Source organism: Danio rerio, chromosome 2, assembly GCF_049306965.1.
Source record: "Danio rerio strain Tuebingen ecotype United States chromosome 2, GRCz12tu, whole genome shotgun sequence".
Lineage (NCBI taxonomy): Eukaryota > Metazoa > Chordata > Actinopteri > Cypriniformes > Danionidae > Danio > Danio rerio.
The window spans coordinates 36,144,324-36,163,998 of record NC_133177.1 but is presented as its reverse complement, the minus strand read 5'-3'; the positions used below and the strand labels follow the sequence as shown (position 1 = coordinate 36,163,998).

At 37.3% G+C, this 19,675-nt stretch overlaps 1 protein-coding gene across 50 annotated transcripts in view; it reads right to left on the bottom strand.

Moving 5' to 3' along the window:
- Positions 1 to 19,675, bottom strand: part of rnf220a (ring finger protein 220a) — a 352,070-nt gene that overhangs the window by 25,791 nt on the left and 306,604 nt on the right. For 38 of the 50 annotated variants that reach the window (XM_073918763.1, XM_073918754.1, XM_073918671.1 and 35 more), the window contains 3 exons: positions 9,741 to 9,789; positions 5,696 to 5,791; positions 2,147 to 2,189 (listed from right to left, as the gene is read on the bottom strand). In XM_073918763.1, the coding sequence (XP_073774864.1) occupies positions 2,147 to 2,189; positions 5,696 to 5,791; positions 9,741 to 9,789 (188 nt within the window). Of the gene's footprint in view, positions 1 to 2,146; positions 2,190 to 2,339; positions 2,564 to 5,695; positions 5,792 to 9,740; positions 9,790 to 19,675 lie in introns of those variants that run through there. The other 12 variants (XM_073918830.1, XM_073918846.1, XM_073918834.1 and 9 more) reach the window with 3 other exon arrangements.

Here is a 19,675-nt window from a genome sequence, read left to right as displayed (position 1 = left end):
CTCTCTATTTTACATGTTCTCAAGTTGGCATGCTTTTATGTTTGAGGATTTTAATGAAATTTTAAACACAACCACTGATCAATCATGTTAACTCAGTGTTTCTCAACCATGTTCCTGGAGGACCACCAACGCTGCATGTTTTATATGTCTCCTTTGTTTGAAATACCCATTACAGGTCTTTCAGTCTTTGCTAATGAGCTGATCTGAATCAGGTTTGTTTGGTTAAGGAGACATGGACAATGTGCAGAGCTGGTGGTCCTCCAGGAACGTGGTTGAGAAACACTAAATTAACTGATAACAGACCCTTTTCACAAGACGCTTCTCATCAGCAGTCATCAGCATCTTAAATCCTTGAATGTTTAAAAACTGTATCATCTTTGGATCAAATTACAAAAAATGTACTATGCCTTATGCGAGGTGTTTCTAACAGTGTCTATGGGGGCAGGACAGCAAATTTGACGTTGTTTTCTCTTCTGGCTGCCGTTATCAGTGACACACTATTTTTTCCTTTTTTCTGAAAGTCTTGATAACACCATTGTGGAGGTTTTCTTTTATTATGTCAGCTAATTGGATTGTAAAAACATTATTTGTTAAACTCTCCCATTCACTGCGCTCCAAGTTTATCCAACTATGATGACTACTAAAAAACCTGGAAATGTGAAAAGGGTCCATAAGACAAAGTAGTTATTTTCATAAAATCAGAATGTTAAATGTTAATACTGCACTGATAAATAAATAGTTATTTATTTAATAAGCAGAACTTAAGTCCCTTAAGTTATAACAGGAATATTTTCACAAGTATTTTACACTGTACAACATGTCTACCTCAATGAAAAATGTTTACCTGTACAGTATTTATATTTGCACAACATCCGTAGTGTACTGGTCGGCGTTACTGTTTCTTGTCTTGTCTGCCCTGTCCTATTAGCACTAAATGTTGCACAAGCGGCACCTTGCACTTCTATTCTTATTTTAATTTATTTTTTATTTTATTTCATTCTTCTGATTTTAATAGCAGTGTGTAGTCCTGTGTTCAGTTGTCAATTTATGTTGTTTTACCTTGGTCCTGGAGGAACATTGTTTTGTTTCACTGTGTAATGCACTGTATAATGTTAAAATGACAATAAAGCCAACTTGACATGTCTTCAGTAAATGCCATAAACTGTGTTGTTGTTTTCTTTTAATGAGGTAAAGGTTGTAAGTGGTCAAACCAAAATGGATTTTTCCTCTATCCTAAACTTTCTTAAGTTGTGCATGTGTTTTATGTTATTTATACATTATTTTCATCAGATTATAATGTGAAACTAGACCAGAGATGCTCAAAGAAGGACCCGTGGGCCAAAGTTGGCCCATTGTAACCTTTGATTTGGCCCACCATCCCATCTGAGAATGAGAGAGGGTTGAGGCAATGCTTTTAACAGATATTGTTATTTCTAATGTGACAAACTTTTTTTGGTCATGAAATTTAAATGTTTAATTAAACGTAAATGAATCTGTGTTTAAAACATAAAAACTGTCACTCGACAAATAAAGGACGCAAAAGACATCAGCGAGCAAATCAGGGCAAAAACTAGTGTAATTATTCTGTTATAAATTTGATTTTGTTTGCTTTTACTGTAATAAGTTTAATATAAAAGGTAAAAAAAAATACTGTATTAGTTAGTATAAAGCAATGTTTTTTTATTTTTTTTAAATATTATTAAAGAAATTAGGAAATTACCTATGGCAACTATATTTACCTTTGAACCAGTAGTCATAACAAAGTTTGGTTTTTAGCCCTCCATAAGTAAAAGTTTGTGCACCCCTGAACTAAACCATAAAATGTTAATGCTCCACTGCTACTTGAGTACAGTTTATTTAACATAGTTTAGTGTTATAGAGTTAGTATTGAAATTAATGTAATTAAATAATAATAAGTATAATAAAATACCAAAAATATAAGAAATATTGGCAGTAATATATATATTCAGATAAAAAAAAATGTAGAGGCTGCTACTGTTCCCAATAAATTAACATCAGTTTCTACAGTAAATATAAATTAATACATCATCAAATGGATGACGACTTTTTTATTAAAAGGCATAAGTGAACAGATAAACTATCATAACACACCACTTCTCTTGTTGCAGGGAGAAAACATACATACCATTCAATCGTGTTTGCCTGTTAGCTCGCACTCGTAAAAACGTCTGCAGATGAAAAAAGAGAACAAGGAAAAATCTGTCAGTCACTGAGGTTTGTTTATCATTTATTTACAAAGGCTTTAATGGTGCGCGGATCACTAGATTGCGCTGGATTCTACCGCGCATCCCTGATGTCTGAATGTAAACAAAACCTACTTCTCTCTTCCCATTGCTCTGCAACTCCTCTTCCATTGCAAACGCCACAACTCCCAGAACTCATTTGGTTTACTAAAGCATAACGCCCGGATAACTCTCCTCCAAAACGCCGTTATGGGACTAAATAATCAATTTATGAAGGATGAATAAGGATTGAAAATGTTATGCTCACTGGAGTAGTTCGGTTCAGCGCGCCACCGCCGCCATACTTCTACCGGTCATGTGATAGTCACGTCAGAGTCAAAAACGGAGGCTGGTGCAGTTCCGTCTTTTGCCACTGGGGTGCAGCAGTATGTAAATCACCCATATGATCTGTCTGTGCTCGGTTCAGTTGACTGTTTAACAGGTCCTAAGCTAACTCTTCTGGCTAACAAACTGTTTTGTTCAGTATCTTTTCGTAATGTTTCCTTTAAAAGATAAATATACATTTGAGAAAGTGCCTCCACGTTAGATTAAGCTTTCTTATAAAGACTTGTTCTAATGTTCAATGTTAACCTATTCTTTTCCATGCTTTATTATTATGTAAATAAAGTTACATTTGAAGAGAAATACATTTGAAGATTTTACATTATAAGATTTTAGCCTACTGTAAATTCTGGCAAGTTCTAAATTACAATATAGAAATGTATAATCAATTTCATATAAAATAAGTTAAGCATGGGTCTGTTTAAGAAGAAATTTTATATCATCATCATCTGTAGGGCTCAGTATAGAGTTAACATACTGCTGACCACAGCAGGCTTATGTATTCCCTCTTCCAGACATAGCTATAAATTGGGCAAACAACTTTAAACTGATTGATGAATAATTACTATACAGGCGGAGAGGCCTTTACAAGATAACTAGCCATTACTGTTGAAAGTCAGTCCATTTTATGATGCTACACTGTTAATAAACCTCTGCTTCCACAACATATAGAAAAGATGACAAATTTTAAGAAAAACGTGAGGTCATCAGAGATTGAGTTACATTATTGAGTTCTACAAAAATCTTCTTTAAAAGATTTTATTACAAGGTCTCTTGACAATAATCGTATACAACGCATTGTTCTAAATAACTTGTAATGTTTGAGGTGAATTCGCAAGACTTATTAAGACCACGCAGAAGAACCTTCTTCCAGCTAATATTGTTTTAATTGAGAAATTCTCTCACTTTTAGGGTTGAGGAACAGATAGAGAAAACGTCCCAGAGAGCCACGGCTCCAGGGGGGAAAAAGAAGGGAGAAAACAAACATGTCAAGGACACTGGAGCACAGAGATGATATCCGGGGCTCGGGGGCAGCGTAGATTAGCCCATGGGTTAAACTATGGATGATTACATATCAGAGCAGAACACACATTACAGCCTGAGTAAACCTGGGGCTGGAGATTAGCAGAACATATCTCAGCCTGTATTAATACGTCCGGCAGTCAGATCCAGCGTGGGATAAGATGGAGGATATTGTGGAGGAAAAAACTGGATACACATAATTCTCTATACATTTTTTTTTTTTTTTTTGCTCATTCTAAGAAAGGTCTGTAAAAATGTACCTCAATGTATTGTGTTAATATGAAAGAATTTGAAGGACATGGTCATGTTGTTTTTGTTATTAATAATAATAATAATAATAATAATAATAATAATAATAATAATAATACATTACATTTTTGGCACGACATCAGAATATTTTACAACATTTCCTAATTTAATTAAATTTAATTTTATCTTATTTATTTTCTTTAATTTAATGTATAAATGTTTTTTGATGGTAACCATGTTTATAAAAGTCTAAAAATGCAGTTATACACAATAGTTAAATAGTTGTTCTGATTAAATTCTTACAGAATGAGTGTTTTAAGTGTTTTAATCTCATATATTGTTCTTTTTGTCTCTAGAGTGAGGGCAGTTTACCAACATAGTTCTTAATAAAGTAAACTATAAAACCAAATGAATCCATATATAACTATGAAACTATTAAATGTTATAAATGTATAAGATTAAAACTATTTATTTATTTATTCTACTATTTTAATCAAGTTACCACAATTCCAGTATAATTATTCTAGTTACAGTGTAATTATTCAATGGATATTATGCTTTTTTTCTTTTTTTATTTCTTTGATTTCCTGTTGGCAAAAATGAAAGGGCTGTGTCATCCACTCTCAAGAAAAAAAGCTTCAAAGCAGGTTTTTACAGCATTGTAGAACTATTTTTTCAATCTTGCACGGTACTAATAAGGTAACAGTTCCTGAAGGGCCATGAAACCCCCCTGTCTCAGCAAGGTATTATTACACCTCTAGTTTGAAAAAAGTAAAGAAAGTTGACTAGTCCAGCTTTTTTTAGTGGGAGTGTCCAGCGGCAAAAGAGAGAATGGTTGGCGTGTAAACGGGAGTTTCATTACATGCATAAAAAAGCTAATTTGCACAATGACAACTCATCCACAGATGCAGGGAATCTAATCTAACTTCTAGGGTCCACTCGTGAACTGTGCTCTCATAGCAGGCAAATGAAAACAACACTTTTGTTTTGGCACATTTATAAAAGCAACACTGATGACCCTTGTCTCCAAACAGTTCTTCTTCCACTTGTTTTAATTACGGTTGGCAACACAACATGACATTTCTCTGAACACTGTAACGGGTAACAGGTCTTTAAAGCTATATCATGCATATTGAAGAAGTTATTTCTCATTCACAATGGAATGTGCTGATTAGCTCGAACCAAGTCTTTTTCATGAATTAATGCTGAAAACTCAATGACTTCACGCTGACACAATGACACAATAACAAAATGATCTTATTGCCTTGACGTAGCTTCAAAATTTCTTTTTAAATCGGAACAATGAAATTGCTCGAAATAACGCAAAAACAACCAATTTTCACTTTTTTTGCATGTGAAATATGTGTCCTAATAGTGTTTTTAGCAACGTGGAACATATATATATGACTGTCAACATCTCAAAAAATGTATTTTGGTGTTTTGTGACCCTTTAAAAGAGAATATTTTTTCTTAGTGAAAAACATTTTTTATAAATCTAAAGTACCATTTTCCTTTATAAAAACATTTTGTGCACCTTGAAGTTTTTATTTATGATAAAGGTTATTCATAAAACCATCAATTTCTATCTTTATTTTTAAGAGTCCCCTACGCTGCATGTCACACCTCATATAAAACACCAACTTTTATTGATGAAACACCCGGATTTCCCTATCTGAAACTTATAAAGCGATAGTCTCTGAGCCAGCTAAAGCCCAGAGAAATGAAGAGTTGTACAAGAGTGGAGGGTTTCAGCGGTCTGTGTGTGGAGTGTCAGAACTGCACAGTCTGTCACTCTGCACCTGTGACAGACTCTCTCCGTCTGAGGTTTCCCGTCTCACCTGGTATCTGTCAGAATGGTGAGCTTCATCAGAGGAGAGCGGGGACACAACTGGAGACTCGCCCTCACGTTTGATGTGCACTGACAACAGGAGAGACTAGCGAGAGAGAAACACACAAAAAAAAAAAAAACAAGAAAAAGAGGTGAGCAACCATCCGCTAGACAAACGTGTCATCCACTGAACTGATGGTGTAGCCAGTTTGGAAAAAAAAAAAAAAAAAACAGCGCAGACACAAGAACTCCAAAACCAGTACGTTGAAACAATATGACTGATGTGAACACATGTTGACAGATAACCATTAACTGCCATTTCGGCTTCAAACTATGAGTGGTGACAGGAGTAATGGATGCTTGGATAGAGAGAAAAAGCAGGACACCAGACGGCATGACAGGACACTTTGATCGCCTATAAACACACCGCCGTGCGCTGGGAGACGTTACAGGCCTCTCCTTCTGAAAACCTAATTGACTTAATTTCTCAAATGACTGAGGAAAGGGGGAAGGGGAAATACTGCTTACTTTCCCCGAGAGTCTTGATCTCCGTCCCGCTTTTATGAGGAGGCTATAAAATATTTGTATTTACAATCTGCTCTGATTAATCAGAGCGAGAGGAGGGGTAGCTGCTTTAGCGGCTGACAACTGTAATCTAATATTAATATGTGAAAAATGGCAGCCTCTCTCTGTGGGGACAGTAAATTAGACATTATGCATGGCTCCTTATGCTTTTTGCATCGCAAGGTCAGGAAACAATTTATTTGTGATCTCAAAACCTTTGGAGCGCAGGCAATACGGTGTGTGCCAGAGTGCAAGTATGTGCGCTGTTTCCATGGGTCTACTGTATCTAGTGTGTAATGTTCAACTATTCCCAGTTGTTCTGTTCAATGGAAACTGGGTTGCTGCTAGATCTGATATGGTTGCGGCAGTAAGTTAAGTTAAGATTTATTTATATTATTTAGAAAAAAATTCATTTTAAAACAGTAGTTGTACCTAGTTTTATTTATGCTATCTATTAAATTATTCCCTAAATTTTTTTTGTTTAAAGCCTACCACCACCCCAACCCTAAACCCAACCATCACAGTACTGTAAAAATATTACTTATTGTTATACAGTGTCATAAATATAAGCTCCTATATTGATGTGCATATCCCACTTCTGGCCCGCCACGTATCCAATCTAGACTTTACCTTGAAACTGGTTATAATGAGAAATAACAAAATGGACAACTAGTTTAGTACCAGGTAATTTGACATAAAGAAGATGTTTGAATTAATAAAATGGTTTAAATATAATTTAATTGTAATTATTATACTATTCATATGCGAGTTTGAGGTAAGATTGTTTTAAATGTCATTACAACATGATACTTCAGGAATTATTATAATTTTTTAATATTTGTGTAAAAAAAACACAAAAATATTTAAAATATTGAAAACATACTTCTTAATTATTTTTTTTAATGGAAACTTTGATTAAATGTATTTATAAACACTTTTGATCAATTTAACACATTTTTTTTCCTGAATAAATCTACTGGTAACGCTTTAGTTTAGGCCACAATTCACAATGTTAACAAACCATTAACTAACACTACACCTCACCTTTTCACTAAACAGTCACCTTTATCAAATGAAATGAGTGTAGTTAACTTAAAATTGACTGAAAGGTAATTCTACTCATTTGAAAAGGGTTCTGATTTTAATGTTGAAGGTAATAAGTTAATTAAGTACCTTATTACTTCAACCTAAATGGAGTAAGTTGACAGTACTCAAATAGATTAGTTTTTTTTAACTTAAATGGTTTGCTGCAATGGGTTTCCCTCAAACAGTTTGAGTTGACTTAACTTATTGGGTTTTACAGTACTTAAATGGTTTGAGTTCTCTTCATTTATTGGCTTTCACTGTGCTCAAATTGTTTCATTTACTCAAATGGAGTAAGTTCACAGTTATCATTAGGATTCGTTTTTGAACTTAAAAGGTTTGTTGCAATCGGTTTCATCAAATGGTTTGAGTTACCTTAACTTTTGGGTTTTACAGTGTACTAGCTTAATAAACTACTAATTTGCTGCTTATTAATAGGTAGTAAGGTAGAAGTTAGGTTTAGATTTTGAAGAGGATTAGGAATGCAGTTTAATATCATACTTTACTACTAATGAACAGTTAATATCTTAATAATAGGCAGGTAACAAGCCAGTGTAGTTAATAGCATGACCTAAACTAAAGTTTTAACAAACTACCAATGTCTTTAAAACAAATCTTGACCACAAACTTTTAAACAGTAGCATATTCTTCAGCATTTTTGCAAATACATTTGTTTGTTATCACAAAAGTCTTTGATTACAGTGCTGCAACCACTTGCGCAAGATGAAACTATCCTTTAGCAAATGTTAAAACTCAATTCAAAACTTGAAATAGCCTATTAAATACCTAAAATTCATTGTATAATTTAGACATCGATGTGCAGCAGAAGCAGTGCTGCAGATGTTAGCATGGTAACTGTGCCGCCTACTGCTGTTGGCCTTCGCCCTGTTGGATTAGGAGCCGCACAGACTGGCATGGAGTCGCTATGGCAATGGCGGTTTGAGAGAGGGATGAAGACGGGCCAACTCGGCCCAGGGTTAATCCCCTTTAGAACTAGTGCGCAAGGCCTGATCTGCCTACTCGCCATCTTTTAAAGGAGAAGCATGGACCCCCTCCGCTATCCCAGCTAGCCTCTTCATTTTCCACACACTCCTACGGAATACTAAGTGCACACTATAGAATGCTCAGTCACGCCTCACACGGCCTGTTCTCTAACCCGCTCCAGTGTCTTCTGGCTCCCATGCTCTTCCCATACTCTCAGTTTCACTCCAAGTGCGGGTCAGAACCAAAGGTTTTGCCCTCTGGATGAGGGACAATCATAAGAGCATGGTACGATTATCGCTCATTTCTTTACCAAGGAATATGCATTTATTCTGAGACAAAGTATAAATATAAATCTCAGACACTCTGTCGAATGTCTTTAGTGAATGTGAGATTGGGATTTTTGGCATTTGCAAAGGTTCATAGCATCATAAAATCTAAAAACTAAATGATAGATGCCTGATGTGTCACAAACTTCTCCACTGGCAATGGCACATTAGCCTGCAATTTGATCTCCCTTGAAATCGTGGTAGGTTACATTTATGCTTAAAGGTATAGTTCACCCAAAAATGACAATTCTTTCATTGTTTACTCAGCCTCTCCTGATTGGGTTTCTTTCTTTCATGGATATTTTGAAGAACAATCCAACACTTTTTAACTATTCAATAAATTAGGTCATATTGACTTTCATTGTACAATCTTAGAAATAAAGGTACGCAAGCTGTCAATGAGGTGGTACCTTTTCAAAAGATACAAATGTGTAACTAAAAGGTCCATATTAATACCTCAAGGGTACATATTTGTACCTAAAAAGTACAAAAAAGTCCCTCTTAAACTTTGTAGGTACTAATATATATACTTTTGAGGCATCAATATGGACCCTTCAAGTACAAATGTGTACCCCAGTGACAGTTTGCGTACCTTTTTTTCTGAGAGTGTAAGAATACAAAAAATAACAACGCAAAAATGTATTTTGTTTTGGACCAAAATGAGGCAAAGTAAATGTAGTAGTAAGAAGTAAATGAAGACTTATTTTAATTACAGTGAACTATCCCTTTAACATCTTTGTTGGAAATCAAATACAACCATTTCAAACACATCAAAACTCTCTAGTGAATTCTGTGGTGATTGCACTGCATAATTCAATTGATGTGAATGTGAATTTAATTGGAGAAATCCACTTTGCCTCTTCCTCCTTACAAGACTAAAAACATTGGTATCATTTTCCATGTCCATTTTTTGAATAATCAGTCAGGAAACATTGAAAGCTTTAAGTAAATTACTGGAGGAAATAATAAAAGCCGCAATTGTTTTCTTATAGTTACACACAACTCTTTTTGGATATCTGTCTATGGAACAGAGCACTAATTGCCATTAATTGTGCCTGAGCCTATCAGAGAACACAATGATTTGAAAAGGCTGCTTACCTTCGGTGTGCCTGGAGCCACATTGATGTCCTTGTGTGATGGGTTCTTGCTGTTGGGGGAAACAAAAACTTTGAGAAATGGAACCAACAAAATATGTACATATGTGATCAAGTTGAAAGAAAACAAATGTAAACATTTTAGAATCTGACACGTTTTTTCTGCAATATACAAGTCAATGTCAGGGGTGTCCACACTCAATCCTGGAGGGTTGGTGTCCTGAAGAGTTTAGCCCCAACCCTAACCAAACACAACCAAACCAGCTAATCAAGCTCTTACCAGATATATTAGAAACATCCTAGCAGGTGTGTTGAAGCAAGTTGGAGCTAAACTCAACAGGACAACGGCCCTCCAGGATCGAGTTTGAACACCTCTGGTCTAGGTGGTTAATCATCCTGTGTGTAATCGATGAGACTTGAACCACCTCAAAAAGCCCATTCAAAAGGACAAGATCATACTTGATGTTAATTTCAGTGGAATGTGATGAGCGATAGCAACTTGTTGGCATGATGGCTGATCTATTTTGATCATGTGTCACAGCACTGGCTATAAACCCATCACCTTTTGACTGAAAAGAAACAGCAGTCTGTCATTTTGTAGAGATGTAACTTCTGTCCCCTAAGGAGTGAGACTGCACACGTCTCCTCCATCAACACTCACTTTAGCTCAGTCACATTGAACGCTCCCCTGTTGGCCTCACTTAGGACTCGAGCGAGCCTTCAAGAGGACAAAAGAGAACAAAGCCACACAAATCACACTTTTAATCATCTGGAGATGGAAAACCAGAGACAGAAAAAATCGAGAGCGGTTTCAAACCCATCCTCTATGCCACTCAATCCAGGCAGCCCTGGGTCATGCTGTATTTGAAACAATTACTGTCCAAAAGTACGACTGCTAAGCAGATTTGGGTTATAATTTTTTTATTGAAGTAATCATTCTCATGGATGCTCCCATCCAGACCTGATCCCCCCACTGCAACCCTCCTGCAGTTTGACTAAGGCAGAAAGAAATAAATGATTTTGCGGTTATTTGATTTGTCAGTGAAACGCCTTGGGCACTTAGGACTTTGAAATATGTTGAGGACAATGCACTGGCTTGTAAACATTGTATTAAAGAGGCGGAGAATGGCGGAGAAAGAGGAAAAAAAGGTGGGGGGCGACTCTTTCTTGAGTATTGCGGGTGGATTGTACATTGAATCTCTGCCTCGTAGACATTGTGGATTGAGGATGACTGATTGGAAGGCAGGAATTATTAAACGGGGCAGCTAAAGCATCCGCCGACAATAGGGAAAGACACATCAAATCAGATTCCTCTCTGAAACATTAATATATTTCCTGCCATCTCTGTTCCCAGTGCATTCTTTTTTTTTGTCCATTCCCTTTTTTTCGCTGTCTGCATGTTTTTCTGTCTGTCACTCTTGCTGAATTTCTTGTTTAGAGGCACATAGATGGGTCACTGTTGGTGTTCATGAAGCAGCATGATGAGGACCTGAAAAACTATGACAGGGTAAAGTCATCCATGTCATGTTTATTTTATATCACATATTCACACCGTAAAAGATGGGTGCGATGAAACTGAATTAGCCTAAACTGTAGTCTGAAAGTCTGGCAGGCACACTTGTGGCATGAAGTTAGAAGCTAAAGGGAACGTGGGTTCTGTTTGTGTTCATTTTGATTTAGGGTACAAATGAAATCAAAACTAACCATTTGATTTTGTTAGCTCACATTGGTAGTTTTTTAGTAAACAATTCATCTGTCATTAAAAAAAAATTTATTGTTTGTAATCTTCTATATGTGAAGTGACACTGGACAAAGGGAGTGAGAATCCAAACGCAGGTTTTTAAACAGAGTATGGTCAACAAGCAACAGTCAACACAGGAGCAAACAGACAATCCAGAATCGTAGCCAATAAGCAGGAGTATGGTCAAAGGCAGGCAGCAGACATGCATAAACAAACAAAACAAAGCAAAGATCGGTACACGGCAAGACTAGGCAAGGGAAACATGTCGTAATGTTCATGTATAACAAGACTCAGCAATTTCTGTGTGTATGTGTGCTGACTTTATAGTTCATGTAATCAGTTCATGAGAGGCTTCAGCTGTGAGTGTTTGCAATAAGATGGGATCTAGGCCAGGTGTGTGAGTGGTGCATGACTGAATCTTGTAGTTCTTTTGCAGGCAGATTTGTAGTTCTCCAGCAAACTGCATGGGCTAAATTTCTGGTAATTGCAACCTCTTCAATCGAAACCTGTTTTTTTTGTTTTTGTTTTTTTGTTTTTTTTAGTTAAATTCTCAGATTACGTATGATTTAGGTATTGGGCATCCATGGTTAACATACTTAACATAAGCCTCTCCAACTGTCAGTTTTGACAGCCAACAGAAATGGTAAGGAGCAGGTGTCTGTTATAAGTTGCAATAACTCTTCCAGTTCTTCAGATCTTTCTGAATGAAATGCCTACTTTACTACATCCATTCAGCTGGCAGTAAAAGAAAACAAGCCACTCCCACTGTTTACTCATTAAATATTCTATTTTTCTGGGATCTGCGTCACAATACAATAAAATTAGGTAGCAGCTTCCGGTTTATGTGGACTTTAAGGAACATCAAATGTTCCTGCAACGAAAAATTAAGTTACAGTAAGAGGCGGGGTTTAGCACTATGCCCCCTCACTAAGGTAATAAGCCTCAATCCTGCCTTATCTGCAGCCACTGTGATTGATATGACAGCCAGGGTAGGAAAGAAAGAGAAGGGGACAGAGAGAAAAGATTAGACAGAGGAGAAGAAAGAGACAACACAAATCAGGAACCAGGCCTTGAGAGGGGATAAATTGCCCCATTGGTGGCAGTGCGCTGTTTGCGAGATAATAAACAGACTCCTTAGCATCATAAATCCAACCAGCATGGCACAATGAATCTCTGTGACCTCACACATCTCCTCTTGTCAAAAAAACAACAGTAAGATACACTTCATACCTCGGAGCACTCTAAATACCCCCTCAATGTTCATTGGATGCCAAAGCATCTCCAAACACTCTTTTCCCACTGGTGAGACATACAGGGAAGGCCAATGACAGAAAAACACTCTTTACTATTGCAGAAATGCCAAACAGGACCTGAACTATAGGACCTGGGGGATATTATGTAATGGTTGGTGTATAGAGCAGGTTAATTTAAGACTAGTGTGCAGACAATAATGTATAAATCATGACAGCATTTTAGCTGGGAAAATATTGGAATTTTAAACAGAAGCATAGAGAGAAGCAACAGAAGCATAATGTAAGTGCTGTGCAAGTCATCTTTAGGCAAGATACTGTATAATTTTAATGATGCAAACTGTTTGAAATGTGCTAACTTTTGGAAGTTAGAGATGCTGAAATGACTATGGATGTGTTCACATTGGTAGCCTTTAATCCAGATCAGTGGTGTCAAACTCTCGGACCTGCAGAGTTTAGTTCCAGCCCTGCTCCAACTTATCTTTACTGTATGTTTCAAACAAGCCCAAAATCAATATTCTGTCATCATTTACTCACCCTTCAATCATCACAAACATGTTTGAGTTTATTTTTTCAGTTGAACAAAAGATGTTGGAAACCATACCTGCCAATATTCCTGTTTTTCCCTGGATTCTCCCATATTTCAGACCCATCTCCCACCACCCTCCCGGTTAGCTATTCCTCCCAAAAAACTCCTGTAATTTCGCCAATCCAGCCGGGTCTTCAACTTTGTTAGAGTATCTGATTGCAGCGGCCGCCCAAAACCCGGTCCACAGTACAGTTACTAACTTTTAACGGTTCTTAACTGCATTACTCAAACACCATACATCCCCTCACCCCACACCCCAATCTCCCGGATATTCAGAGACAACTGTTAGCAGGTATGGTTAGAAACCTGTAATCATTGACTTTTATATTTGTTTTTCTTACTATGGAAGTCAATGGTTACATGTTTTTTTTTTTAAATATCCTTTTTTGTGTTCAATAAAAAAAGAAAACTCAAAGTTATGGAACCACTTGAGAGGGAGTAAATGGTGAGTAAATTTACATTTTTGGGTGAACTATCCCTTTAAGGACTTGGTTAAACTGTATTGGGCTCTAGCCATCCAAACTGAATTCAGACACCCCTGGACCAGACCAAAGAAATAATAATAATAATTGTTACGACCTTGTTTTCCCTTTTCTTGCCCTCAGAGTGTGACGTCACTGTTAAATAGTTAATTTATGGGGGGAGGATATATAGATATATTTGAACTTTTGTAAAGAAGGGTACTTCCTCTGGTGGACTGTTATTCCACAGAGAGGTCATTTTGTTTTGTGTTATAGAACATTGCATTTTGTTGAGAGAATTTCAGTTTATTTCTTAATTATTTCAAATCCCTAGACAGTTTTTTTATATCTTGTTGTTGCCTTCAATGAGTATTTATTTTGTTATATTGTGTATTTGATCCTTTTTATGGTATGTTCGGGAGCTAGCTGGCCGTAACATAATATAAATCTGGCTCTGGTATGGATAGTAATTTTTAAGTCTGAATCTAACAATGCTAAAATGAATTTTATTTTAATTTTTTTATCAGACCAACCTCTAAAGTGTGTTTTAAGAGTTTCAAACATTGTGATGCCAAAATGTGGCAAGATGATTTAAAAAAAATCTAGGGCTAGGCGATTAATCGGAAAGTAATCAAAATCGACAATCAGAAGCTATACTCAATCTAATATTTCCATGTCAATTTTTTCAGTTTCCCTACCGCTTTTAGATGCACGTGACCTTACTCTGTTATGGTTGATTAATAGTTATTATATTATTCTGATATTATACTTCTGTCAAGCGCACTTCTACGGTCCGGCACAGCCTTCACATGCATGCATACCTCTTAAAACAATGTACAGTAACTACACATATTGCAAGCTTTGTGATTCATTGATTTGGTAATGGTGACGAGCTTGGGTGGCGCAGAGAGCCACATCTTAGGCAATGTGTGTGTTAATTTCAGCTGTTCAGCATGGATGTTCAATAAATAATAATAGATAGTAGATGTGTGTGTTAATTTTAATTATTTTAAAATCAAGTAATGCATCCTTCATTTAAAAAAATCTCTCACTTTTAATAGGTGAGCATATCTACTGTACAAAACCTGTCAGAGAACTATGAGGGCAAAAAAAAATAAAAATAAATAAATAAATAAATATTAGTTATTAATTGTAATAGAGTTAAAATGTTCAATTAATTGAGATTTTATTTTAGGCCAAATCGCCCACCCCTACATATGAGATGTTATTAAAGTTTCCTAAATTTATTTCTAAAAATATATTGATGCACTATGAATTTATAATTGTTCACCAATCAAACAGTTTTCGTCTTTCCAACATTATTATTCATTATGTGCACCTGACTAAGAAAATCCCACAAACTCCAGACTATCCGAGCTCAGCCGTTCCCCCTTGCAAGCCAAATTCAGCCAGACTGAGAAGAGAGAGAGCGGGAGCGAGAGAGCAGGAGCTGGTGAAAATTGAATAAATGCCAGTCGACAGTTGGGGGGTTGTAAGCTGGAGATAAAGATTGCTTTTCGTGTCGTTTGCCACCCGGATCTCTCTCGCTCCGCTGGAGGCAAATTGATTACGTGGAGAGGCTAGGAAAGGGTGGGGGAATATGTAGATTGCTGTGGCCCTCAGAGCAGGCAGACGGGTAAAGGGCATGATGGATTTCCATTTCCATACATGAAGAGTGGAGGACGAGTCAGGGGAGGGGGCAAGGCGATGCGGCCACAGGGGAGGGAGAGAGAGAGAGGGGAGTGCTGCGGCGGGTTCCAATCTCACACACACTCACCCGCATCCACTCAGACATCTGCCTAATGCTACATCTTAAATAGCTTTCCCCATTTTACATGCACTCAAGTCTCATTTGGTGCAGAATGAAACGCTATCATTAAAGGGAGATTTACTACAAATTGCCACAAATTCGCCATGTCACTTCCAATGATCTGTGTGTGCTAGCGTGTGTTGAGCGGAGCCCCGCCTGGGAGGAAGTATACAGGGAAGGAAGACGGCAGCAGTTACACCGGAGCTCCACACCGATAGTGGGAACATCAAGCGATGTGGCGACTGCTCTGTGTACCTCAGGACTGCCCCAGTATAGTTCAACCAGTGTTATGGATGCAACAAGATTGTTTTAATTTACTGTAGATGTTTTAAAAGAATATAAACAACAATACAACTTATTGTTAAAGAGCCCCTATTATAGGATTTTGAAAATAAGCTTTCATGCAGTGTGTAACAAAGCACTAAGTGAATGAAAACATCCAGCTTTTTAAATCTGAAACTGCACCATGTTTAAAACCATTGATTATTTAAGGAAATAGTCGACTTGAAGAGTCGAATGAATGATTTGAACTGGGTTTGGATCTTTTGCTTGAATGCATCAATGTCTATTCAGTACATCACCAATATGTAGTATCGCATCCGGTAAAATGTGAACTCGCTTTCCCTTCAGACACTAGCGGAGAGCGGGGATCATGGGATTGATCATGACAAGAGGATGACGATCACTGACAGATGAAGATTTGGCTGTGGGGAATAAAGGGTTAAAAATAGCTTATATCTTCATATAGGCAATTACATTGCTTCTTTCAGTGTTTTTCAACTGAAAGATATTATTTGTTACTATAAAGGTAAACTGAACTACATTATTAACTTCTTTTATTTTGTGTGGAAAACATTTTATTCACAAACAAATATTCTTAAATTTGCAGCCTTCTTTTTCACATTTTTTTAATTGAAATTGATGTTTTTGTTTAATCTCTTAGATTGGTTAAAAACAAGAAAAGTGATAGATTCTTGGATTATTATGATAGTTATTTTGGAAATATCATGGATACATAAGTCCTTCTTTCCTCTTGGTGTATTTGTGTTATTTATGCATCTCTATTTAATTTGTGTTTATAATATTACTTAATCTGATCTGTTAAGTTATTATCATTGTTAGTCTTATTGCCTTTTTGTGTAAGATCAGATTTTGCATGTTTGTTATTAAAGCCAATAAATAAAAAAGGGTTAAAGTTAATTTTCTAACCTAGTGCTTTGTTCCTGTCAATCTTCTGATTTTTGAGACAATAGACATTGCAACATGAAATTTGCAGCCATTTGCTATTAGTGGAAGGAGCAGCAGACACTGGGACTTTGTCAGACTTTGACAGGGACTTTGTCAGTAACTGTAACAGCTCATATGGACCAGTTTCTGTTTCCTTCAGATCATAACATGTAAGTGTAATTAAAATTGTTGCCTCGATTTCCGTAGTTTGCAAAATATGTGTTTAATTGCGTGTTATAAGTTGTAATTGCCCTGCATGGCTTGTAATTACTTATCTTTTATAGATTAGTGCTTGTACTGTATCTTTCAGTTTGAATCGTTATGGGGCAGTTCATATATTGTGTCCAAAACCACGTTGAAAATGCAACGCGTGCTTCCTCCTTTACCAATTTAAAAACGTTTCTGAACTCGTGACCCTCTGCCGTTTGCCTTTGCTATGGCCACCATCAGCTGTTCATTCACGCACGGCATGGTCAATTTTAAAAACTTTTGCCACTGTGTGGATTAATACTGAATGTGTGTCATTGTTATTACTTGGGGTTATGTTTAAGAGTAGAGTAATATGCTAGTGTTTAACTGCAGTCCTGCATTGGACTTACACATACTCTGTGAGCTACTTCATAGCTGTGATCGGCATATGACCAATCGTAAATGCAGTCGACCAATCACAACAGATGGGTCATCGATTCAATCAGTAGAGATTTGAATCGCACTAAGGAGGGATTTGGGAACAAATAAATCACTGAACGAATCATATGGGAGTCATTAGGATAATTAGGTAAAAATTAATGCAAATTATAAGACAATGAAAGGGTATTTGACCTTGCATGAATATCGGCCTGTTGTTAGAGATCCCCGAAATCAAAATATGACCTTTTATAATGCAAAATAGGGGCTCTTTAAAATCTGTTTTTGTTCATATTTTTGTTCACATCTGTTTTTTTTTCTAATCATGCAATGATCAACAAACTACTGAAGGAGCAGTTCGCACAAAAATGAAAATTGTGTGATCATTTGCTCACACTTTTATAAATTAAACGGTACAACTTTCTTTCAGATAAAGAACAATAAGACTTTATGTTTGACCTTTCCAGAAAATAACAAATGCTTTTACAGTTAAATCTGTATTCTTCTCATTTTACTGACTTCAATTCACCAAAATCTCTATGCAACTGCAAACATTCCTATTTCTTTCTCCATCTTTTCTCTACTTCTTTGTATCCTAACTCAGTATTAAGCAACCGGACAGCCTATAGCCTGGGAAAATAACTCTCTTGGCCATAAGCAGGGGTTAAAAGGAGCACAGGAAAGGCTAAATCACAGGCCTATAATGCCAAGTGGCATCCAACCCTGACAGATCAGGAGCAATGATGCAATTTCCTTAAAGAGCCCATATTATACATGAAATAGGGTCATATCTTGGTTGTAAGGGTCTCCAACAACAGTCTAATATGCATGCAAGGTCAAAAAACACTTTCATGGTCTTATAATCTGCATTTATTTTTACCTAATTATCCCAGCGACTCCTGTATGAATCGTCCAGTGATTCATTTGTTCCCAAACCCCTCCTTAGCGCGGAGCTAATCTGCGCTGATTGGACCGATGACAGTCTGTCGCGATTGGTCGACTGCCTTCAGTCAGAGAGGGAAATGGCCAATAGCTAATCAGCAATTTAAAAAGTAATCACAGTTCATACACGCTCGATAGTGTAGGCGTGAATTTTAGCTGCCACACTATGGCGAGTGGATAGTGCCACGGATAACCGAACGAAGGAGACAGTCGTGTACTCGCCATACCACACACACACAAAAACACACACACACCTCCGGATGACAACGCTCCCGCTTCCGCCCGCACCCGCCAGGTTTTAGCCTGAGAACCCGCTCCGTTTTCTGCCCGCCGCGCCCGGTCCCGCTAGAGCGGAGAACACAACCAAAAATCACCCAGTATACAGTCCAGACAGCCAAGCTGTCTGTATAGACACATACACACAGCACAAAGCACACAGAGCTCGTTCGTTCGTTCGTTCGCTCTCTCTCGCTCTCTCTCATACGCTCTCTCATACCAAGCAGACTCTCTCTTTCTAATTCGCATAGCAATATCCGTGATATTGCTAGACAGCCCGCTCCCGTCCCAAATTAAACCCGTTACCGACCGCTCCCGCGATTTATTCGGAAATTTATTCCCGCGGCTGTCCCCGCGCCAGATTTCTGCGGCGCGGGAATAAATTTCCGAATATATCGCGGGAGCAGAACTCTAGCACGGAGCTCCAATAACAAAGCAGCACGCGTCGCGTTTTTAACGTGACTTTGCACGCGATAAGATAATATATCCAGTTAACCTGATACAGTACACGCGGTTACAAGTAACAAATCACAACTAAATACATTTGCAAGCTAGAGTAAACGAGGCAACAACTTTAACCGCACGTACTTACACTTGAGAAATGGAAGAAACCCATCCTGATGTCCATCAGTTACTCTTTACTGATCCTTCCTTTAACAAACTCAGATGAAGTATTCTTTGTAGCATGTAGCTTCCAGAAGTTTCCAACTGCTTGGTTATAATGCTGAGGTTTCATCTTTGGCTAGAGACTCAATATATCCATCTGCAGTGTGACTTCAATCAACCGGCATGTTTGTGTGTGTGTGTGTGTTTGTGGGTGTGTGTATGTGTCTGGGTTTCTGCGTCAGAGGGCGGGGCCTCAGGTTTGAAATCTCCCGGGTTTGCGCGTGCACGTGAATAACTTGGTTTCGTTCGTACGTCATGGCGAAACACCTAATGAGTCGGTATCAAGGCGACTCGTTCGAAGCACTATGAGTCGACTCTTTTATAGATGAATCAACAGTTTTAAACACTGT